The 24,951-nt window shown below is 47.2% G+C and overlaps 1 protein-coding gene across 6 annotated transcripts in view; it reads left to right on the top strand.

Annotated features, from left to right (window-relative positions):
- Nucleotides 1-24,951, top strand: part of GckIII (Germinal centre kinase III) — a 120,982-nt gene that overhangs the window by 84,505 nt on the left and 11,526 nt on the right. For 4 of the 6 annotated variants that reach the window (XM_075892699.1, XM_075892704.1, XM_075892689.1 and 1 more), the window contains exons 2-5: nucleotides 11,292-11,840; nucleotides 19,285-19,470; nucleotides 20,037-20,182; nucleotides 20,849-21,071. In XM_075892699.1, coding sequence (XP_075748814.1) covers nucleotides 11,292-11,840; nucleotides 19,285-19,470; nucleotides 20,037-20,182; nucleotides 20,849-21,071 — 1,104 coding nt within the window. Of the gene's footprint in view, nucleotides 1-8,728; nucleotides 8,850-10,753; nucleotides 10,944-11,291; nucleotides 11,841-19,284; nucleotides 19,471-20,036; nucleotides 20,183-20,848; nucleotides 21,072-24,951 lie in introns of those variants that run through there. The other 2 variants (XM_075892681.1, XM_075892677.1) reach the window with 2 other exon arrangements.

Here is a 24,951-nt window from a genome sequence, read left to right as displayed (position 1 = left end):
ACGCGACCGGTTGACGAGAAACGTGGCTGCTCGTATACTCCGCGTAACGTGATGGAAACGTGTTGGAAATTTGTATTGGGACTTACGGCTGCTAGTTGCCTTATAATGGTTATATATATAGCAAAATGTTGACTCATTCACACATGAGTGTATATGTAGCACCGGTCGCTCGACTATTTCGAACTGGCGGCCATTTGCGACGAACTCGGTCGCGTGACCGCATGCTAGTCGCAGGCGTTAACGTGCCTTTATAGACCTGCGTTTTGTACGTGCGATTGTCACAGCCACAGGAAAAGTGTACGGGGAGAAACAGCCTGACGGGATACGGGGAAAGCAGATGTGTTACACGAGTCTAGCGTTCCATATGATGTATTTCTGGGCGAGCTTTTTTTTTGCATGACCGACCGTGCACCTATGTCTGGGCTACAGTGGCGCGTTTGTTGAGCCACAGTTCCTTTCGACATTTTACGTTCGGCAGGAATAATTCCTTACTCGTCCACGAGATCTTCTGAAGTTCTAAACGTTACGCTCCTGCGCCGATCGTTGTCTCTCTCTTCTGCTGCGTGATTTGGCAGGTGAATACAAGTTCCGACACACAACACCCCGACAGTTAGCTTCTCAGCATCGCCTGCGGCGAAGGCATCGTCTACGGAAGAAGTATGTCGATGGCCGTTGTGAATGGCAAATGTGTGCTGGTGGGAGAAAAACATTAGGCCGACTGCGGCGTGCGCTCTGTCGTGAGAGCGCAACGACAACAACAATGGCGCGGAGAGGTGTCCGAATGTACATGCCGCTCCTTTCGCACTGGTCGCGGTGTGCGCCGCCGCCGCCGTGGGAGCGGCGACCAGCGGCGAGTTCTTTTCCGAACCAATATAAGCCGGCTTCCGTTCTATCGCCGAACATGCGCAGCTTCCTGTCCCGGCGCCCGCTACGGCCCGAGAAGCCTGTTTGCTGGACTCGGTTTTTTCCGGAGCGAGGAATGTACACAATTCTGTGCAGATAGGATTTACCCGACTACAGGTAACAACTGCAACTTTTACAACGAAGGCGTCCGGGCTGCCTGTACTGTACGTACCGGAGTTCGTTTCTTGGGGCTTCCACCAAATACCACCCGGCACTTCCAGCCGGCACCTCCACCAAATACGTTACGAGAAGGAGACCGACTCGGAGGGGTAGTCAAAGATGTATTTACAGCCGGTTAAGCGAGCAGCGCCAGCCACACAGATTAGCTCGCCCCAGTCTATCTGCTTTGTCTTCTTTAACTCCATGCACTGGCACGCAGCAATATGATCCCGCATCTATATATAGATTCTGTGTCATCGTATAACGAAGTTCACTCGTAGCCCCTGATTGGCATAGAAAAAAGAAAACAAAATGATCGCGCTGACATTAGTTTGTCATCTCACGGGATAGCTCTGTAACCTTGAAATCCTAATAGGTGGCCCCGTTTCTCGTTGTCCCACATGTTTTATATTTTTCTTTGCAAAGCCTCTCGGTATCAAGCTTGATTGTCTCCTTCGAATTGTTTAAGGAGTTTACTACCCTAAACGTCCAGGAAGCTGCCGCACACAGTAAAAAGCGCGCCCGTTGTCGAACACGATGCCTTGTTATCCAAACGCACGGATCTCGCTCTTGGATAACCCTCGTTTCTTGTTCCTCGCTTTTCGCGGCGGTTTTGCATCCGTAACAACAGGCAGCCGTCGATTTCCCGCTCCCGCCATAGCTTCCTGAATTTTTCTTAATCTGATTTTATACTTCTCGAGTGTGTCGGTGCGGCGGCAGATCGGACGTGGCGAGGTCGTCTTGTTCGGTAGCGACAACCTCGATGCGTTTGCTTGTTATGTATAGCGTTGCTCTGTGCACTGTATGCGACTCGAGGAGGTTGGTTCTCGGCGAGGAGGTCAGATGGCGCGATAGGGAGAAAGTTGCACGTCCTTCGCCGCACCCGCATTTACAAAACCTGTGGCAGGTTGTCTTTGCGAACGCCACGACTGCATGCATACATGGTCGCGTTGGAGAGCGTGTCTGCATCTGAAGCGCCATCGCAAGCAGCATTGACCAGAGAGCTCTGCAGAGGTCGATCAGGTCGATGATTGACTTTGATTAGGCGTTATTAGTTTCCGCTCAATCGACGTCCGCTCACTTATGGCAGACTGGCCGAGTTGGTTGAAATGCGCAGTACTTGAACGAAGGGGCTTACTTAACACGGGGCCAAGAAATTGAAGACGCATACAACGTCGTACTTCTTACTCAATTTTTTTGAAAGAACGGTTCTGATTTTAACGGCGTAAGTGTTTAAACTCTAAAAATTCCCGTTAGTCGCAAAAAAAAAAAAAGTTATGAGCTGGCATGCGCTCACTTCCTTCTCCTCTTCATCACCTGCCGCTTCGCTCCCAAAACATGTGCGCCGATTTGTCCGGCGTAGCATGCGGTAACTGTCACTTGACATGTTCTCGCAGTCCCCCCCATTTCTGAATCGCCCCCCACCACCTCCTCAGTAACTGATGACGTGCACCTCACAACGGCCTGCCATTGGTCCTCTGGTTTCTGTGGGTAAAGTAACTAAGTGAATAGTTATTTGAATATAATATCAAGGGGTCCTCGGTCGCCATTGTCACTGCGCACTAAAGAAATGATGTGAAAGGTCTGGCTGAGTAAAGGTCGGTAAAGGTGCAGCTCAGAATTAGCGCCCCTCTTCAGATGATTAGGAGGGGCGCCCTTCCCTGACCCCTCGCCCCGCCCCCTTTGTACATAACATAGGACACGACATGAAAAATACCGGAGCGCTTGTCCTTTGATGTTTGCTGTTTTGTTCTCTTGTGCATGTCGCTCTATTCGATCTCCATTCCAAGTATTAATCAGTTAGCTCTTATCAGGTTGTTTTTGCTGAACTGTGTAGACCCCACCTGCTTTGCTTTCCTTAAATAAATAAGTATCCTTTCAATAAATAAGTGCTGTTGTCGTGGTCCCAGTTAAAACTATCATGATTGTGCCGGGCTGGTCATATGCGTGCTGTGCACTTCTCAAGGCGGTGGTGCACGGTGGTGTTGGTAGTAAACATTTATTAAATACAGAGAGGTTGCAAAGGAAACCAGGCCCTAGTGGGTCAGGGACCCCATTGGTCGTGGCCGCTGTCCTGGCACGCCAGACCATGGCTTGTTGGGCCGACTGACAGCCGAGCAGGGCCGTCTCCCACCTGCAGCCCTCTATGGTCGGAGTGGGGTTCGGGTGAAAGGAGGATTGAGCTGGCATGTCCGTACCATGTGGTAGGTGTGAGCCACCTCCGCACAGCACTGGCAGAGGCCGGAAAAGGAAGAGAACGCCCCTCTCATATAACTTTTAGAGAGATAATTAGCCATTACCGGGACTCCCATTACCGCTTTCCTGCGCCCTGCAAAGGACTCAGGAAGGCGGGCGAGAGAATTTCGTCAGGGTGTCCGCTTGGGGTGGGTCTGATCACTCAGCACGATTGACACTGGTAATTTTAACACTGTCATGTCATGGTTCGCAGGCTTTGTAAGGTATGTTTAGACGTACAATTTCAGGTATTGCGTACTTGTGTGTCCCTGTCTCTGAACTGTTTTGTGCTAGGTGTCGAAGGTGGAAAAAAAACAAATCACAGGATATCTATGGAGTGAATCATGAAACGTCTGTCTGCCTGTCTGCCTGTCTCTCTTTCCGTGTGTCTGTCTTTCCGTCTGTCTGTCTGTTTGTCTTTCCGTCCGTCTGTCTGTAATGCGACGAGCATGAGCCGCCGCGGCTTGTGAGGTACTGCCGATTGCGCCTGACGCAGGACAAGGTTAGACTAAGAGGAGCTTCGCCCCTTAAAGAAAAGTTGCAGGGGGCGTTCTTGCTGATAGCTTGGTGCAAGGCGAGCAGGGAGCCTAGAGTTGATGGCCTCCTTGGTACCATGGGAACGTGTCGCATTTTCCATCGCGCCTTCACGTAATATACTGAGAAAAGCACGGTAGTTCAACGTCACGTTGATGCATTACCAAATTTTAGAGCACATTCTCTCTGCGTGGTGCCGTGAGAGTGGGTACGACTTCCCCTTGTTGTTTCCCGCAGCCGAAGAAACGTGTGTCGGGTGAATTTCTCCGTGATCAAATTAGTATACGGACTCCTATGTGCGACGAATGTTCACCTTGTCGTATCTCCTTCCAGAGTTCACTGATGTTTTATTATTATTATTATTATTATTATTATTATTATTATTATTATTATTATTATTATTATTATTATTATTATTACACATTAATGTGTGCGGTATCTCAGATTGCTAAACTGCAGCCTAAAATACATTTCGTGAAAAAGTGGGCGATGTTCACTTCGCCCCCTTTTTTATGAAATGTATTCCGCGCCGCAGGCGAGTGTATGCACTTAGGCATTGTAAGCACAAACTCAGCCAAAAAGAAGTCCTTGTGGTCTCTTAACAGCTGCCAGCCGTGTAGTTTCTAGGTTCTTACTATAGAGCGTGCTATCAACAAGAATAAGGCGGCTTTCTCTGCGAAAGTCTGTGATCGCCTCGTAGTGTAACAAGAGCGCATGCGTTGAACGCCCCGAGGCGGCGAAGAACAAAAGAACACGCGGAATGGGAGAAACGAGACGCTCGTTGGTTGAGGCAGCCCTGGCGGTAGTCGAGGCCCGCTCGCGGAAGTCTGACTTGACCCGGCACCAGTGGACCGCGCAGGGCCGAGCTCCGTGTTTTCCTTTTTTTATGTTTATTTATTTCTTTTCCTTGAGCCGCTGCTGTAATGCGCAGTCCGGTCGACTATGTGACATGCTCGACGCATGCCACTGCTGGGAAGGAAACGTCGTAACGACGCCTCCTCTCTTTCCCTCGCTCCCACCAGCCTCTGTTTATTTTATTTTTGTCGTTGCTTTTCGAAATTAGCATGCGCACTTCCTGGGCTTGCGTGTGTACCCTTTTCCTTCGGTTCCTGCTTGGTGGTGCGACCCTGGAAGTTTCGGTCACATGCCACCGTAACGACGTTTAATACATGTCTTCTTTTAACGACGATTGTCTTTCTTGGGATACCTGAACGCAAAAAATTTGGTCTGTCTGTCTGCCCGTCCATCCGTCCGTCACGCCGACTCACGCGATTCAGCCAACTGGCTGAAACGCCAGCCATGTTGAACTAGTGCTGCGTTCATACTTGTGAACATCAATACGTAAGTATTACATATGTTATTTTACTGGAAAATATGTTGATACGTAATTCTAGAGACCCTAGCCTTTCTTAGGCTGCGCCGAAAATGCGATGCTTACATGCGCGAAAAAGCCATCTGCCGACGATATTGTGCTTCCACCTGGCTATGCCCTGGGTTCTGCACAACATCGTGTTTCCCAACGCCACTGCTAGATGGCGTCCGTCTCTCACGCAGCGCCATATCTCACGCGGATAAGACCAGGCCTGATTTAGTAACGGGCGGCAGAAGACTATCGTCTTTCGACGACATTTGCAGCTAAGCACTACGCGGCCAATTTTTTTTAGGGGCGAAGCACCGTACGCCGTGGGTCGTATGTTCCGTGTCGTCGTAGTAGTAGTAGTAGTAGTAGTAGTAGTAGTAGTAGTAACCACCTTTCGTTTAGTCGTTAGAATGTCCGCTGGATGGCGGTACTTGCATATGATAATTATATGACGAAAAGATGCGAGATGGCGGTACTTGGAGTGTTCACTAGATGGACGGGCAGACAAACAGATGGACGAATGGACAGACATACAGACAGACGGACGCTTCGCCCCACTCATCATCATTCACTCCGTGGATATGCTGAAATTCGTTTCTCTTTCTATTCCTTCTGATGTGGCCACAGTGGTTGAGTAGATACTGTGCTCGGCTGGAAACGAAGGACGCTGCTTCGATGCCCGGCGCGGAGCTCTAATTTCGGTGGAGCTCGATGCTCTATATCCTCCTCCCACGAGACGACGCGTCGGGGCGCCCGGAGCGATTTCATAACGCTGATCCGTGAAGTCTGCGCTGCGCTATGCTCACCGACGATTGACACCGCTCAGTCTGTACCGTAAGCATATATTTTATGTGTAGGATATACGTGCACTTCCACCACGTATGGCGTCTTGTTTGCGACGGCGTTTATTCGGGGCAAGACCTTGGAAGGCGAACGGGCAGAGTACGCAGACGATGCTAATGACACACGGTGACGATGAGGACCGAGAGACAAACTATGACGGCGATTATGGTCATGCCGGGCTAAGGAAGAAGTGAATAAGAAATGCCCACACTATATATTTCCCTTTTGGTCGCTACTTCTTCGTAGCCTCTTCAGCGCGCCGTCGTCCTTGTCGCTCGCGGAAGGGCACCCTTCGCGGAAGTCTCTATCGCATTGCGTGATTGGTGCGCTACTTTGTGTAGCGCACCTGTCATCACGTGCGGCGCTGCTAATCCCGGTAAGCACGCGCGCGACCCTGATTTGCAATGCCTCCACCACCCAGCGCTGTTGGTTGGCCCGCGTTGCGAGGCTCGCTCTGTGGCTGCCCGATCGGAACGCCGCGGTGTTTCGCCGCCGCCGCTACGGCGAGTGCGCTGCGAAGCACGCTATATAGGAAGGCTCGCCCAACCACCTGCGCAACTCCCTGCACTCCTTTCGTTCACGGGGCAGTTGTCATCCTGCTGTGTACCTTGTCTGCGTTTGTTTACTTCCTTATTAACGGTAACTAACATGAACGGCCTGATACCTCTGTAAGCTGCAAGCATTTGGTCAAGGAATACAACATGTACCTTCATGGTGGTAGTCGCGCGTTGGCTGCTCGAAGACATGCAACAGAGAAGCCGATGTGACTGCCTATTAGGGTGACACACGATATTAATCCGTAATTATTGCTATCAAAATGCAATAAGTACTTGGCCGAGGCCAACGTTTTCAGATACTGTCAGTATCTAGAAACGTTGGCCGAGGCTCCTTCCTGCAGTGTGCTATATATATATATATATATATATATATATATATATATATATATATATATATATATATATATATATATATATATATATATATATATATGCCAACAAAATACAGCCGGTAAACGGCTCTGCAAAGGATTGCGGCGGGTGGGGGTTCCCTGTACGACGTGTCTGCTTAATTACTTCTCATCGCATTGTTGTCTAGAGGCGTTCTTCAAGCGGGTGCAACGGCAGATGGCAAACGCCATCTGGTGGTTTGCCCTCATTTATGAAACAGCCCCTCGGATTATCTGCCACGTTGCTGCTGCCTGCCCTGTCTGACCACCCGAAGCGCTTTCGCCCCTTTGGCGACCGTGTCGTGCCTGGTCGAATCTGTGAGCGCCTTGACGGGTGGAGACTGCTCGTCGAAGACTCGCGGGGTGCGGTCGACTGACCCCGTTCTCAGGGGTCGCTCGGCTCCACTTTCGATGAGTCACTCGAGCGTGCGCCACTTCACGTTCTGCGCAACGCCCCGCAGTTGCTCTTGTGGCTCGCCGATGGCTGTCAAGTGGAGACGGTGAATCGCTTTATTGTCGTTCATTTAGCCATCGTAAATGTTTGTCATCAGAAGAAATGAACACAGCTCAGAACAAAAGTACCTATTTGTCACGAGAACGGTATAGTGGCAGTTTGAGCTGCTTGTTATAGTGCTGCGTAACGCTTTTTAAAATTAACTCTCTTCTTCAAGCGTTGTGTCCTCTGAAGGAATGTTTTCCTACTCCAATATATGGCATTACCGTTGCGTCGAGGGAACGAGACAGCGCTCTTCACCTGTGTCGGGGCTCGCACGACACCCGCCCACTTTAACGATGAATATTTACCAACTATAGCTCAACTTTCTGTATTTCGTAAAGAGGGAAAGGTAGCTCCATCGCGTCGCGATGTAAGAGGCCCTTCAAAACGGTAGAAAGTGTCATTGAAGGAACGCTGAAAAGAAACGACGAATAGGACTGGTGATCTTTCAAAACTCGTGTCGTCGTTGCCAGTGCGGTCTGCCGTGGTCGATGATTGGTTATGGTGTTCGCCTGCTGACCCGTGGGTTCGACCCCGGGTTCGATCTCGTGTTTGGTTTCGGCCTCGGCGGTCGCATTTCGATAGAGGTGAAACAGTAGAGGGGGGGGGGGGGGGGGTGGCTGTACTGTGCGATTGCAGAGCACGTTAAAGAGGACCAGATGGTCGAAATGAGTGGAATGGGCTCACAAGTGTACAAGTGTCTGCTGTAAATGAAAATTCGTTTTATTCGAATCTGTAACCCCCTGCTATAACGCCTTCGGGCGCTGCAGGTATACTTCGAATGAAGAATAAAGAATAAAGAAATTTCTGGAACCTCTACTGCGACGTCTCGTATATTGGGATATTGGAAACTATTATTATTATTATTATTATTATTATTATTATTATTATTATTATTATTATTATTGACCCCGCGCTTATTACGTCACGCATCGGCTACACAGTCACATTTTCGTGCCGCACCTGTCGAACTTGGACGGAATCGATCCTTCAGTGGCCTGCTTATCGAGTCAAAGAAGACAAAGGGCAGATGATAAGCGTTGCGGGGATACGGCCACATATACCCAAGGCCACGTGTTCGATGGCGAATGTGCGCGGATGCGTTATCGGTTGGCGCGCGCGCCCCTCGAATCGCTTTGCGGGAAATTTCGTGGCTGCCGCTGCTTTCTTATTTTATCGCTTTCCCCCCTCTCTCTTTCACAAGTGCGCGGCCGGTTGCATTTCATCGCGGCGCAGAATAATTGTCCCTCGGTTGAGCAGTAACTTGGTGATGGTTTCCCTGCCGCCTGCTACCGGTGGACGACAGGTGCAATAAATAGGAGCGTGAGGCTGTCACTGATTCGTGTGAAATGGATTCTCTCACCGAGGATTCTGTGAGTTCGTGTATATGGTGTCAGTGCTGGCATCTAGTTATAGCTGCGCCCAGTATCACGAAGTCGCGTTGCGTAGCGCTTTTATTGGATCGATGCATGCATGGTTATACGGTTCTCGACTGCCGACTGGAATGTCCTGGCCGCGGTGGTCGCGTCTCGGCGAAAACCAAGTGGGAGGCCGGTGATGTCAGTGCGTGTTGAAGGACACCAGGTCTTCGATATTCCCGGAGTTCTCCTTGGTAATCATATCGTGGTTTTGGGACGTAGAGCTCCAGATACTATTTATTGGCGTTGGCCAGCGCCGCGTGCGCAGTGGTGCAGTGGTTACGGGGCTCTGCTGCTGACCCGAAAGTAGAGCATTCGAACCCAGCCGTGGTGGTCGCATTTCGACGGAGGTGACGTGCCCATGCATATTAAAGAGTTTCAGGAGGTCGACATTTCCGGAGCCGTTCACCGTACGGCATAGTCGCGGTACTCTATAGATATTGTGCTATTTGCGCCGGTCAGCTTTATCGCAGGTCGCGTCTGATATGCCGCAGTAGGGAGAGGTCGTGTGCAGATAAAACGTTGTTTAGCAGACGGCTCAGTAATTACATCTTTATCGTGAGGTCGGATCCAACAACTTTGGTGACGCAATACATGGCTTTCTCGTGACGTCGCGGACGCAGCTTCTGAAAGGAACTCCACGATGGCGGCTTTGATGAGAAACAAGTTGCATCCAAGAGAAAACGACGTGGGAGGAATGTCTCTGTGCGCGAATAATGAAAGAGCCTGCATATATATGATTGTTCGTTGGCATTATTGCCCCATGATGTGACATCAAAAATGTCTCGTCCGCACATGCTGGTGCTCCAACACGGTGGTTTCAGCGACGTCAGTGCAAGCCGTTGATACGTGTATTGCGTAATTCGAGGATTTATTGAACGCAGCAATATATAAGAAAATCGCCTATATATATATATATATATATATATATATATATATATATATATATATATATATATATAATACGTGCTTTGGGGGGGGTCTAAAATTTAGTTCCGCGATTTCTCTATAACCGGCTTTCGCGAATTGCCCCTATTGGATAATGCCAATCAGGACTGTGACGTTAGTTCTTCCGTCAATTAACAAAGCTACTCCTACAATTATTGAAATCGTTGCTGTTTTCATTTAATGATGTTTATTACTGCCTTCATTGCTGTTGTAATTTCACCAGTGTGTCAGTACATAGATACAAGTTTTCCTAGGCGAAAATATGGCGCATAGCTTTCATTTGAAACAACTATCTCTTCGTCCGCGGTATCGAGACGCTATAGCCAGCGGTCGTGGCACTACATTGTATTGTATCCGTTTCTAAACACCTCGAGTGCAACATGCGCATTTCTAAAGGTGCCTGTCTCTCCTCCGTTCTCGACGACGTTGCCGCTGAAGGTGTGCGTCTTGGCCTTTGACATTCCATGGTCACTTAAAGGTCAGCCACGGTCTCTTTCGCTCGTCATTTCACTCCCCTGTAGCCGTTTGGTCGCTGATTGAAGCGTCTGCGCCGTGTCCTCCTTTCTGGAATTGTGAGAAACGAGCAAGAACGGTGGCGCATGTAAGGTCCTCGTTCCATGCGAATGGCGCGCATTGAAGGACTCTGGCATTACGCACCGGACTGCAGCCGTATGTGCAGGTGACGGCGCCATTGTGAAGCAACACCACTGACAGTGTAATTAAAACGCTCGTAGGGTAAGCGGGAAGCCCTCTTGCGTGTCAACTGTTTGTTTGGCAGGCTCATTTAGTTTGACGTCATCGCTTCTCCTTCTCGACGACGCCGCCTCTGGAGCGGTCCCGTTGACAATAGGTCAGGTGCTGCGTTATGGCAAGCCTTTACGCTGTCCGCGAAGGGATGCGACGTGGCTGCCGCTGGTTTTTTTACCCTTTGCGCACGTCTAGATGGTGGCTCTCTCGTTTCGTGCATTGTCGACCCGAACCGGTACCGTGTTTCTGCGTATCGTGTGTCCCGGGCGCTGTTGCGCCGCCTTTTGCGACAAGCTTGCTCCGAAAGGAGACACCTCGCCAACAGGGACAGTCGGAAACGCGAGTGCCTTGCAGGTCAGGCTCTCTCTCCCTCTCTTTTTTTTTTCAGAGTTCAGCGATACTACAAGGGTAAAAGCTGAGGTATGCAGTGTCCTTCCCTCATGAACAGACCTCCGTTGGAATAACATGTCGCCGATGGACGTTATACGATGATCGGAAAAGCGTTCTCATGGTCAGATGCTTGAACTGTCTTGTATTGCAGTCCTAAACTGCGCGTAACAGCAATAGCGGATATTGTGTGAAGCGGGGTCAACGTTGAGCGTGACACCTCTGTATCGGCTGCAGTTCATTCGCGTCGATAAGTCTAGAGGTGCTCTGTCGAGTGTCAGCGTGCTGAGTCTGCTTCGCGTTGTTTTTTTGCAGAAGGTGGACCCGGAGCTGATCTTCACGAAACAGGAGCGGATCGGCAAGGGTTCGTTCGGCGAGGTGTTCAAGGGGCTGGACAACCGGACGCAGCAGGTGGTGGCCATCAAGATAATCGACTTGGAGGAGGCCGAGGATGAGATCGAGGACATCCAGCAGGAGATAATGGTGCTCTCTCAGTGCGACTCGCCGTACGTGACGCGCTATTACGGCTCGTACCTGAAGGGCACGCGCCTCTGGATCATCATGGAGTACCTGGGCGGCGGCTCGGCCCTGGACCTGATGAAGGCGGGCCGCTTCGACGAGCTCCACATCGCCGTCATCCTGCGCGAGGTGCTCAAGGGGCTGGACTACCTGCACTGCGAGCGCAAGCTGCACCGCGACATCAAGGCCGCCAACGTGCTGCTCTCCGAGATGGGCGACGTCAAGCTGGCCGACTTCGGCGTCGCCGGACAGCTGACCAACACGACGAGCAAGCGGAACACGTTTGTGGGCACGCCCTTCTGGATGGCGCCCGAGGTCATCAAGCAGTCGGCATACGACTCCAAGGTGGGCAGTGGATTCCGTTCTTGATTTTTATCGTCTTCACAACGTTTGCTAAAGTGGTCGGCTGACAGTATACTTTCCAAGCATGCCAGGCATAAACCAGGAATGTTTGACGATCCTGGAGAAAACTCGCTGTATTTGCAATCGTTAATTTAACAATGTTAATATCTTCTGCAAATGTTAGTGGTGCCGCAATGCGATGGAGTCGAATTTTTCTGGCCAGATTTCGTGCTTGAAGGTCCATGTATACCTGCAGCGTTGGTGGCACTATATATCCTATAGTAACATTTGTGGCGCATCAGTGCCATCAACGCAGCAGGGCCACAAATGTTACTATAGGATATATCCCCCGTAAAATAAGAAAGCATATTGTGCATTGCTGAAACTTTCTGTATAGGGAATTTACAAAAGATTCAAGGTTTATTTCGTGCGTGCCAGAGAGATGTTCTTTGCAGGAATTCTCACCATTCATTGGCTTCGGCATCCGGAGGCGAGATGAATATTATTTTTTAAAATAATACAGCTACTCAAGTTGACAAAGTGAATGATCCCTGTTTAGGCAACACCAAGGAGAGCGTTCGCCCTCATTTGCCGTGCATGTATTATCTGCGTGTTGAAATTAATATATACGCACGTTTCCGCACGCCCGTAACAATAAATAACTGTTGGGGTTTCACGTTCCGAAACCACGATACGATTATGAGGTACGCCGTATATGAGAGGGTTCCGGAAATTTCCCGTGCACCGCACCTGCTTCGCGCAGCAAATTCCTTCTGAGTTGGCAGACATGTAGTATGCAACGTTTATCCCTTTCTCTCTTTTTCTTCATTTAACGTGGCGGTATTGTTTTTCTTTTAATCTCACTGTGGTGGGTCACTCGAAAATGCGGGCATTATTAGAAATACTCCGGTAATTCAAGTGCATGCTTAATTGAACGAATGTTAACTATCAGTGTTTTAACAAATAACTTCATGTCCATATTGTACTATGCGAACTGAAGCCATGGATTTCTGTTAGGCACAACCATTAAGAGAGGGCTTGGAAGCTGTATACCTCTTGATAAACGGAAAACATTGTCAGACTTGCGGTGTAAATGCGCCGTAACACCTACTGTGTTAAACGAAGGGCCCTTTTTGTCCGTGCACCAAAGCTCGTAAAGTATGCGAACACCAGTGCTCTTCGTCGCAAGGCTGTAACTATAGTCCCGCTAACATTGCAGAAAAATGGCGTAGTTGATTTCTTCTTTCTGAGAACCACCCGACAAGCGAGTACGGTACTAGTGTTGCCGGTAGCCCAAACCTGGCGGACGCTTGACGTTGGGGCATGGAGGTTTATACTGGTATAACCTCCTTGCGTTGGGGAGAACGCTGACTTCTTGAACTTGCCTAGAAACCCGGCGCAGCACCGAGTCGAAGCAGGTGGTAGTAGAAGAGGGTTCGTAGGAGCTGCACTGGGGCCGCGAACTGCCGTCGCATTTATTATTATTTTTTTTTGTTTAGACCAGTATACACAAGCCGGTTGAAAAACCTTTGGGCAACTTCTTCCCCGAGTATTGACAGGCAACAATGGTCTGGAGTACTGCGTGTTGCAACTTTATGAACCCCTTCGTTTCGCTGAGTCAACATTGTTGTTGACGCTGTTTCGTCCAAAGCGACTGCTTCGCTCGGGGTGGCTGTACAGCAAGGCGGGGAGGGGCCACGGGCGGCTGTGTGTTGTTTCTTGGCGGCCATTAATCACGTCGCGCCGAATCTGATTGCGTGTTAGGGAGACCCTCGTACACGCGTGCAGGCTCTCTGGTGTGCGCATACGACGGAGCCGGCGTGAAAACGACGCGAAACGAAGCAAAGCAAGCAAACAGAGGCACAGGAAAGGGACTGTCCTCGCTCGATCGGCTCGGGAAAGTAAGTTTGTGCCGGCGAAAGATCGCGCGGGGACGTGAGCGGCGCGTGGAGGCTTTGTTGCTTCGCCGCGCGGACGTCTCTCTTTCTTTGTTTTTCGACGGTAATTGCGTTTCCGACCACACCCTGCAGTTTAGACGCTCGGGACAATGGGAGTCGAATAGGCGATGTGACGAGCGCCGACGCGTCGCCGATGTCGGGGCGAAAACAGGGGCTCCTTGTCGGGGGTTTTCGAAAATGTTCCCAGGCCTCGTCTGTGTTTTGTGGAGTTAAGAACTCAGAAGATAGAGAGCTCCGAAATATTATGCATCTCTTGTCGTATATTATCCATCTAACCGCCCTCGACTGGGTGCTCTTGTCGTCGCCGTTTCCTTGACATTTATATACACCCCAAATTAAGGTATGATATGAACAACATGACGAGCCTGTCGTGCAAGTATGGAACCCTCTCCCTCGGCCATGACGTGTAGGGCGTGTTCGCGTCACTCGTGGTATGCAGGTATGCGCTGCGCGTGATTGCATGTATATAGTTTGTATGAACGCAGGAACGGCGAAAATAACAGTTGAAACTTTTATGAGAGCTCATAGTTGATGATGAAAGATGCGAGATGTTATAAAATAGGAAAGATGTCACATATGGCACGTGTCATTGGTGGAAGGCAATCGTTCGATTTAGTGCGGCGACGTACGCTAGGGGGAGCATTGTAATAAAATCGAGTAGGCAAAATGTACGGAAGATTCATGGTTTACCAGGTTTTCCTCCAGAGCTTCGCCCACTCATCATCATTCACTTCGTCGATATGGCGGCACTTTTATTGTGCACATCGCACAAGCAGACAAATGAGGCATGCGTGCTACTACGACCCTCAGCAAGCAGCCAATAAGGGTCACAGATCTGAATAAAATGTTTTACATCAGCAGTGGTGGTGATGCTTGTTCAACATCAGTTGCGTGCAGCGCTGCTAACGTCAGTGCCAACGTTACGTTGGAGCGTAAGCTAGCTCTCAGGCGTCACAGCTGGTGTAGTCGATGTGCCTGATATGATGCGCACAACCGCTCAATTCACACGACGGTGCTGATCGATTTTGCAACAGTTATCTGAAAGCTAAACAATGCGGCTAAGATAGCGCTTCTCGCTGACTGCTTCGCGTGACGTCGATTCCTACAATGCGGGAGATCTACTTAATTTCTTAAAAGATAGCCTGCTCGCCCTCTATGCAGTCTACGCTTGTCGCCATTCGATGTCTCGGAGGCTCGGTTGTAAGATATGAAAGCTCGTATACGCTGCCAGAGGTGTCCCAAGCTCATCACGAACCACACGTTCGTGCTGTGCTTCGCTCGAATGATTGAGGCCGATCGGCAGCATAACGGACTTGCGCGGAAGTCGCGTTCGCGATTGGGTGCAGTGTAAAAATGGGCCTTGCGCAAAGGTGACCCTGTGCTGATTTGTCGGCTCGGAACTAATGGCGCTCTGCTTTCTAGCGTGTGCGCACGGTAGCTGGCAGCAGCGGTGTGTCTGGGCAGTGCGCACACTTGCGCCATCGTTAATGTGCACCTCCAAGAGGGTTTTTTTTTGTATTATTCTTTTCTTGTCGGGGTACGTGAATTGTTTAGCGTAGTTGGCCGCTGTTGTACTTCAAAACAAGCTGCCGCGCACGAATGACGTGTAATCAGATTGTGAGAATTAACTCGGCCTAGTTGGTGCCGGCGTAATCGGTTTTTCAGGCTGTATCCGGCTGCTTGAATAGTGAATGTGTTTCGTATTCTTACGGACGGAGGACCACCGTCTCGCATTAGGACACTGCCTGCCGCTTCGGACATTGAGGGTTTAAGTCCCAAGTTTTTTTTTCTTTGTAAACCACAGGACTCGCTATAGATCACTGCATGCGTGCTAAACGGGAATTGCAGCCGTGGGTAAATTATAACTCACAATGCAAAATGTGAACGTGGTTGCTGTTTGAAGGGACACTAAAGAGGAAGGCGCTATGAATTTCAACATGTATTCTCGTGAGTGCGTACTGGCGCAGTATGGGTATGTTAGCCATTTTCACTCTTAAGCGCCTTGAAAACACTATGTAGCAGCGTTTCAAGTGCAAGTAGTCCGTCCCGGTCAGGTTTCACGGCAGTGTACCTTATCCAGGGGCGTAACGGCCCGACTCCGCCCCCCTCTCTCCCGAATTTTTTGTTTTCTTCCATGGCACAGAGAGCGGAAAATGGCCATTTCAAGGGAGTGTCCCTTCCAAAAATCGAGGAAGTGACCCCCCTCCCCAACGAATAAAAATTTTCTCTGGCTACGCGCCTGCCTTTAGTAGCTAGGCGCCACTTAAGGTTGTGGGTCTATGCGTGCTTGCTGTAGGGCGGTTTCTTTTGGCGCTGCAGAAGAGTAATTTGTTACACATATATTTTTTCTACACACTTCCCGCCTCGTCACGTTCGGAAACCGCGCATAGCTCTCGTCGTAAATGGCTGGGAGGTTGTCTCGGCTGCTACGCTTGACGAGGTCGCCGTACTTTTGTTTCTACCTCTCGCGCACACCTCCCTACGACAGCCGCCGTGGTGTGCGGTGCTCGAGTGGGCGCTACGGGCTCGTCTTCGCATAACGCTTTTCGTTGGCCTGGAACATTTCGAGCGCTCCTTTCCAAGCGCGTGGCGTTTCGCGAGAGGAGCGAAAGTGTCTCGCTTCTCGGGAAGACGTCGCCTGACAGCACCGAGCTCAAACCAAGGGCAGGCAGAGAAAATTTTATTATTTCGCGCCCGGTGCTTTTGTGGACTGGGCTCCCGCATAGATGTCGGCAGGGAGTTCTTGTGTCCCGCGGCCTGCTGGACTGTAAAGCCGTGGCCCGGCGCCCCAAGATGGCGGGCGGCCGCAGCGGCCATCTTAGCAGGGGCACGATAGAACCTTGGCGTTTAGCAGAGAAAAGGGACCGTTTTCTTCCCACAAATTGTCCGGACAGATACTGCTCAACGTGCGGCTTTGTGTTACTGGTCTCGTCAAGTAGCCTAAGTACTAGCAATTTTTATTGGAGACGAAGTACTGCTTCCGATCTGTTATTTTTCGTCAGCAACAGCAATCTTTTAATTCGTGATTAGCTAACCTAACACTAAAATTAACAGGGAAAAGCTACTGAATATGCAAGCGGGCACAACCCGGAAATAGCATTTACTGAGATTTAAGGAGGGTGAAAGGTGGCTTCATTTTTGCCAGTCAGGCACTGGGAAAGCTTCCATTCCAAAAAAATTTTTAAGCTCTTTGGTTGAAACCATTTTTGTGCGGTCATTTTTTGTGTGAGTGTGCAAGTCACGTCAGTCTAATCTGAGCATTGTGTGTCACTTTGAGTCGCGAATTGTTATGGTAGTGCCCCTTCTGCCAGTACACTACGAGGTAGTCAGCTGCCTATTTTCGATCGTTTATATTCAACGTGTAATGGAAATGCTTCATGCTTGGCCCAACAGCAGCCCTAACAGTCGTGGCTGCAGCTCCCTAGATAGTCACGACCGTAGCAGGTTTCCAGCCAGTGGGGACAGAGACAAATCTGAGGACTCACCTCGGGTCTGCCAGTTGCAAGGAATACAGTAGTGTTTTCAGTTAACACAAGAACACCCCAGGGGCAGAGTGTTCTGAACTACTGTGGAGGAGAATAACAATTAACATATAGCAAGCACACATCAAAAGAGAGAAAACTGCTCAGCCCACCTTGCGTGACTTTTGCCCTTTCGTCCAGTACAGTGATTAGCCCTCGAGTACCCGGGCAGTGTAGGGGGTGATGGTGGCAGTGGTGCTCATGGCTTGGTTGAAACGTGGCCAGTCACACCTGCTAAAAACTAAGACCGAGAGGCCCCCAAAACGGTGATGCTTATTCTTGGGGCTAGAAGAGTTTCCCCACAAAAGAGGAAGGAGGGAACATATCGTCTCAACTACAGAATGAGCGAAGGGCATGCAGGGCAATGAGAGTGGCAAGATGCCCCCTCCTACACTACCACTCCATGTCATGAGCCGAGGCATTACATATTGAAGACACTTGGTTGCACATGCGCATACAACCCCACTCTCGATAACCTATGATGAAAACTGGTGGAACATAGTAATTTACTTAAAGGGACCCTCAAACAGTTTTGACGATTTTGTACAAACACATTGGGCCGGTAGATCAAGTCACAAGGGTCATTTACAAACCAATTTGAGCTCTCTACGTAAACTGTGAAATTTATTACAACGCTTTATTTATTATCTGCGAATCGCTGCACATCGCTGTGACTGAGCCAAACGCGATTTCAGCCGCCCATTCACAGAGGGACATGCTCTGGCCACTTAAGGTCACCGTGGCTGTTGATCTGATTGGCTTACGCAAGCGTTCTCTTACGTCACATCTGGACGCAGGCCCTGGGAAGGCAGAGCTTAGGTCCGAGCACTCGAAGGAAAAGTTGAGGGTGAAAGGCAGGGCAATGGAGGAGGGCACCTATTTATTACTCTTAGCTCGGTTAATAAGGGGTGTTCCAATTGAATTTTGGTGCCGATGATTCGCTCCAGAAGCGGTCTAATCAAAAACGGTATGTGAAAAAATCATTTAAAGGACCCTTTAAACAAACATTTTGACAAGTGGACTTGTCTTGACGAATGGACTTGTTGCCTTACGAAAGCAAGTGCATTTGTCGAAACATTCGTTCCAGCAATTTATCAACGATCTCTCAACATTTCAAACCTTCGTAATTTCCTGAACATCTATTTTATTTGACATGCCTGTGCTGTTTTATTTATAGCATTGGCAACAGGACATGTATTCAATGACAAATGGGCCTTCTAGTATCACTTAGAGGTGTTGGGGTGGGTGGGTAAATGCAGATTTTCTATTTCGGATTTTAGTTCTCTTTTACAACGGCAGTTCATGAGTGGTCGCCATCAGACAGATTGTGACCACTCAAAACTGCTTCACCCCATCATTCACCTTAGTTTAGTGTCTTTGTGTTATCTTCGTTAGTTGTATTAGAATACCTTTCTTATGCTGCCCTTTTTCCTTATGCCACATACTCTTCATTGATTTATTATGAGTGTACTTCTTGGATATTAATAACCATGAAGCCTGCCTTAGTGGCCCAGTGGGTAGAGTGTGGAGCTGAAATGCTGTAGGCCCACATAGTGTGCATTGTCAGTGCATGTTATAAAACACAAGCGGTTAAAATTATGCGGAGCACTATAGCATCGCTCATAGTTTGAGTTGCTTTAGGACATTAAGTCCCATCAACCAATCTTCAATACTTGCTGCATTTGCTTGGTGGCTATGATCTGCTAGTGAGTGTGAAGCTGAGCAAGTTCATTGATAGCTTCTTTCTGATGGAGCCGGGAAGGATGTAATCGTCATTTACCCTGCTCTCGGAACTACAATCAGTGCTGCTATTTAGCTCCAGAACCTTTTATAATGCCATCTGTTTACTATCACAATTGACTAACTTTTCCATGTTTTCCCATGGCAATCTCTGCTGCAGCGTTAGTGAGACTATGGTTGAAACTCAAGTGAGGCAAACCAGACACTTTGTTGATGTTTTCACTGCAGGCTGACATCTGGAGTCTGGGCATTACTGCTATTGAGCTGGCAAAGGGAGAGCCTCCGAACTCTGACCTGCATCCGATGCGTGTCCTGTTCCTGATTCCCAAGAACAACCCTCCGCAGCTGACGGGAAACTACAGCAAGCAGTTCAAGGAGTTTGTTGAAGCGTGCCTCAACAAGGATCCAGAGAATGTGAGTTCTTGCTTACTGGTCTCTTTGTCATCTACTTTACTGCTTGTCATTTACACATTTGTGTTGTTCCTTAGATGTAACTAACACTTTAGCTTTTTTCAGCATGTTTTTGCATAAAACTTCTGTTATAACTACCGATTTAATCAGTCCTATTGTTTGTCTTCCTTATCCCTTTCTTGGATTGCCTGTTGAGAGCTTGGTACAATGTTTGCCTCTCAGGACTTTGATTCCTCATTTTTTTTTAGTTTGTACTGATTTTTATTGTACAGTTATTTTCAAGTGGTAGTTATTTTTAATGGCCTGGTGATTTTCACTCAGTAGATGCAGTCTTGTATGGGTTGGAGGGACTTCAGAGCTTGACACCATGGAAGTATAGTTTTCATATTTTTTTATTTTTTCTTTGTCAGTTCTTTTGGTGTAAAAGAATAGTGTGCTCCCCATCAGGTGATTATGAAGCGTGACTAACACTGCAGCCGATTTTATACTTTGAAGTTAAATTTGCCATGACAACAGCTTAGGTGCTGGGCATGATTTCGTGACTTTAGCTTGTTGTGCATATGGTGCAGCGACCAACTGCGAAAGAGCTCCTGAGGTTTCCGTTCATCCGCAAGGCAAAGAAAACTTCCTATCTAATGGACCTCATAGAGAAGTACAAGCGATGGAAAGCTGCTGGTGGTGGCCAAAGTGACAGCGACTCAGAGGCGTCTGATTCGTAAGTGCCATTTGCTTTCGACTGAGTGTGTGTCAGCCTCAGCAGTTGTCCTTATCTATAATTCATACTTGTTCACTAAATCAGTGATGATACCATCTTACACTAACAATATCAATTTAGATTTCAGAGCTTTCAGCTGGCTAAAAGAAATGACACTGAAAAATCGGCTTCTATTTGCACTCCCCCCCCCCCCCTTCTGTTTAAATCTTATGTACTTTTTGGTGCACAAGTGAGTGAGTCTTGTGTAGGGTGTGGTCACTGGCAAAACAATGACGTGTACTGCTAAGATAGATCAGGCACAACTTTGCAAGGGGTTCTTGTTGCCTTCTTGGCACCATGTGAGGCTATGCAACAGGTTGTAAGGTTACACAACATGCTAACAAACTCAATATGCATATATAGACTGGATGACTGTCCTGGTGAGGTATTATTTTGCAATATCATCTAAGGAAAAGTAGTCTCCTTTTGCTATCTTCCATATTAATTCATTGTCGTCTAGCACAAAGAGGCAATTTATTGCATTCTTCATTACATCAAGAAGCAAAATACATTCTATGTTGTTTTTATAGCCGAAAAATACCGTGTACGTTACTCTGTAGCTGCCTTTGTGTAATGTCTACTCACAGTCTTCAAGATTTTCTAATGTGACTTCCCTCACTGATGCAGGGATGAGTCCAAAATGAACGACACGTGGAAGAGCTTACGCTGGGACCTGGGCACAGTCAAGGCGCCTCCTGGGACACTGGACCTGCGTGGCTCCCCTCCTGACAACTACCGGCCCAAAAGCGGGCGCCTCAATGGCGAGAGCTCACCAACAACAGTTGGCATGCTGCCTTCGGCGGATGTTATCTACAGTCGCACACCTGAGCCAAAACTGGCCTCGTCACCTGTAAGAGCCTACACTTCAATATTTATAGTTTGCTTTTTCGTTACAATCTAATAGTTTAGTTCGCTTGTGTAGTAATTTGTTTCTTTTAGGGATGGATGAGCTTATCAGGTTCTATCTCAATGAGAAAATATGGAGCTAACGATGCTCAAATCAGCCAATAAATGTAGACCTTGTGTTTATGACACAGTGATTTAGGTTTATGGCAGGGCTGCTAGTAGGGTGGACTTTAAAAGGAGCCAGATGCAAGTCCAAAAGTAGCCAAAGTAGCCATAACATTTAATTTCATCACCAGGTTTATAGCCAAAAGGAAATAAGCAAGGTCAAAATGCCATAAACTTTTCCGGCTTATTTGGTCGTCTAGTCACGGATGAATCACCAAATTGTAATAAATTCAATGCATCTGCATATTGTTCATGTAGAATAACTAGAGTTCTTGTCAGATACAGAGTAATTTCATTTTATTTTTAGGAAAAAGCTTGTAGGAACATTAAACGATGAAGCCATTTTTCCTTGATGCCACTGACCGAATGTTCACATAATACAGCATCAGACTAGATAAAAGGCAGAGTGCGAAACTTGGTGGTCAAGCCTTTGCCAATGTGCACAGAACTTCACCACTCAGCTATGAAGCCAACTTGAAATTTTGATGTCCCAACGGGATCTGAAAGTGGCCACCATAACACAAAGTAGTCACCAATGGCGACCCTGGTTTATCACATCATTTTTTAAGGGGGGACGAAGGTCTTGAGAAAACTTTATTTATTATCCTACTGTCGTGAAAATTACCATGCATTTGTAACATTGAATGGAGATTTCAAATCCGCAAACAGATCTCAAGTATCTCATTTAGAAACAAGATATTTACCAATTTTCACATTATAATTAGGTAATTTCTCACAGGTTGTTATGGTAACTTGCAATCAAAAAAGTTAGTTTTTAAAACTAAATGTTTCCTCTAAAACGTTCTTCCCACAGGCTAAAGCAAACTAGACGTCAAAACGGCTATTTCTTTGATCATAAATAATTTTAAACTAGAAAAGTAAACATTATCTTCCAGTAATTAACTGGTATTTATCATATAATTACATTTCTATCAAGGTTGGAAGAAAAAGAAAAGCTTTAGCCTGTAGTTCAAGTGCTGCAAAAAGAATGGTACCAAGTTTCTTTAGATATCTTCACAGAAACTTGCTCAAAACTTCCGTAAAGCAGACTCACTTCACATATACAACATTGCAAAGAAAATTGTTTCTAGTTTTAACAAACATTTGTAATTTCATATATTAAGCTTTTCACAAAAATAAATGGTATTTTGCCATAATATAAAATTTTTCCAAAACATACTTTCGACTATAAATACCTCAAATTGCATTTTTTGAAAGTCAGTATTTTTTACAATTTTGTGCTATTTTAACTCTTTCGTTACCGGGCAAAAATAGTTGTTTTTCATATGTCTTGGGAAGATTGTTTTTGCCAGTTCAAAAAGTGGTGCAGCACGCATTGGAGCATACCAAACTTTGCACAGTTAAATGCTCTTTACGAAAAATATATGTTGTAGAGCAACAAATATATTTTAGAATGAACAAAATTGTGAAAAGTGTAAAAATTTCGGTCATTGCATGGTAAACAGTGCAATAAAAAACACTATATATGCAAAAATATTTAAAACAGAGAAAACTCAGAATATACATTTTGTAGATAAATGACCCAGGAACAGTATAAAAAATAATCAATGTTGTACAAAATGCTTCTCTTCACATAGACAAAAAAAAACAGAACCGAGGTACTGCTTCATTGTTCATGCCATGCGGTGAAACATTGCATGGTTTTTCCTGAGGCGCAACTGTACTCGTACATTTTTCTCAGTAAATTTTTGTTGTCTTGCGATAGGGGTCTACAGGTGTTTCAATATAGGTGGATGCCTGTGATATGAATAATCCCTCTGTAAATGAGGTGTCCAATGAACTTCACTATTTCATCTAGTGTCATCTCTTTCCATGAGCCATCTCGCACCACATAGGTTGGCGTTCCAATATATGCATCCAAGTCCTTTTTTTTAAAACGTTTCACACTGCTCCGTAGTCGGGGGACAAGATGTGCTTCGGGGCCTTCTTGTCGTTAAGAGAAGCTCTCTAGCCAGTGCCAGCACACCACCCTCCCGCGAAGTGTGGACTACACACGTAACCAGAGTAGCTATAAGATTGTGCACAAAGGTCAGCAGCTATATGCAGTTGCCGCGTAGGAGACAACTTGAGGATGTAAACAACAGAAACCCATGAACGGCTGTGGATGTCTCAGGCTGATGCAAAACATCGTCACCATAAAACTTGAAGCTTAGGTGCTGTTATCTTTGAACTCTGAGCTCGTCCTCACTCAATTCAGGTGGGGTTGCTAGACAGTTTCGAACAGCGCATGTGTATTGCAGCGCTGGTGCGCACCCATGCACGTGTGATGACGTCATAGGAGTGACTAGTGACATTAGATGCAACCCTGTGTCTGATATAACGATGCAAGCAAAACCAAAGCTGTTGGAAACTGTCAGAGAAGGCCACCTGGACACTTTAAACATGCAGCAGACCTTTGCAAATATTTTTTGTAGAACGAATTTTCTCTGACTCCCAGGAAGAGTTCCCTATTGAATATCTGGCATGAATTTCTTGCAATTATTACTGCTTAACGTAGTCAAATTGAAAGCTGATGCTTAAATACGATATTTGGCTTGCAAAGGTTCCTTTTATTACAGAACTTCGATGTTACTGTAGCATAATCACGAGGGGCACACACTTCCATGAACTTCCGCAGCCTAGTGCACTTTTTATTGGTTTGCGCAAAGGTCTGTCGAAAATTACTACGTTGCCAAAACGAGCAAATTCTAATTCTAATGGATTCTGAAATTTGAGTGGCTGGACTAGCTACTAGAGAGGGCTGGGTGCATGAGAAAGAAATTTCGCGTGCCAAAATCGATGATCTAAAAGTGTCCATCACCTACGATCGATTTGTATAGGCGTGGTAACAAAAGAGTTGAGACCCTCGTCCCTCCTTTAAAAAAGAAGAGCAAGCGATTTCTAGCTGAATATGAGAATAAAATTTTAAAGCCTAAGCTGAAAAAGAATTGCATGGCCTCTTTAAGATGGGAAATCTTGAGCATTGATACCGGTAAACAGTTGAACACACTCACATGAGAAGAGCAAAGAAAATATTAACATGTCATTGAGAAGGCCAATTACAGGCTTACCACGCTTTGCTTGGGATGATCCCAAGTAGTGCTGTCATGCATAGTTAGTGAGTGCACTGTTATACAAAATCAAGGAAGTGTTGATGAAGCTGCCCATGAAAAGACGCGATGATTTTCAGCCTGAAGCTTCGTTGTATTTTCTTAAAGCTATTTTGGGCAAGTTGGAGTGTCTGCACTATATTGCTTCATTGCTTTTTAAGAAAGGTTCAAAATAGCATGAGTGTGATAAAAGCGCTGTGGAAGAGCATGGTTGGCAGTTTATATTGATGTAGTATTTCACAAATGGGACTCCGGTGTGATTGAGGCAATCGTGTACTCATACACTCAAACCTCATTATAACAAAGTTGCATCTTGCAAACAAATACTGTATTCACTCGCATATTTTTCGCTCTCGTATAATTTGCGCACCCGTAATACTTTGTTAACGTCACGAAAAAAAAAAAAGTATACTCGCATATTTTATGCTCTCCGACTCGCCCGAACCAGCGCGCCGGCGCGTTTACAAAGAGACTTTGGATCGGCGCACAGGAAGCGCATCTCGCCTAGCAGGTGAGTGCAGTGACATGGGCTGCAAGTGCAAAGTCCCTTCTTTCAAGGACTTTTTCTTAACTGCGGTCCCTGGAATGCCAAACCTGAACACTCAAACC

The sequence above is a fragment of the Rhipicephalus microplus genome, chromosome 1, assembly GCF_043290135.1.
Source record: "Rhipicephalus microplus isolate Deutch F79 chromosome 1, USDA_Rmic, whole genome shotgun sequence".
Lineage (NCBI taxonomy): Eukaryota > Metazoa > Arthropoda > Arachnida > Ixodida > Ixodidae > Rhipicephalus > Rhipicephalus microplus.
Note: the sequence above shows the minus strand (reverse complement) of the source record. Positions and strands in the feature narration are given on the sequence as shown.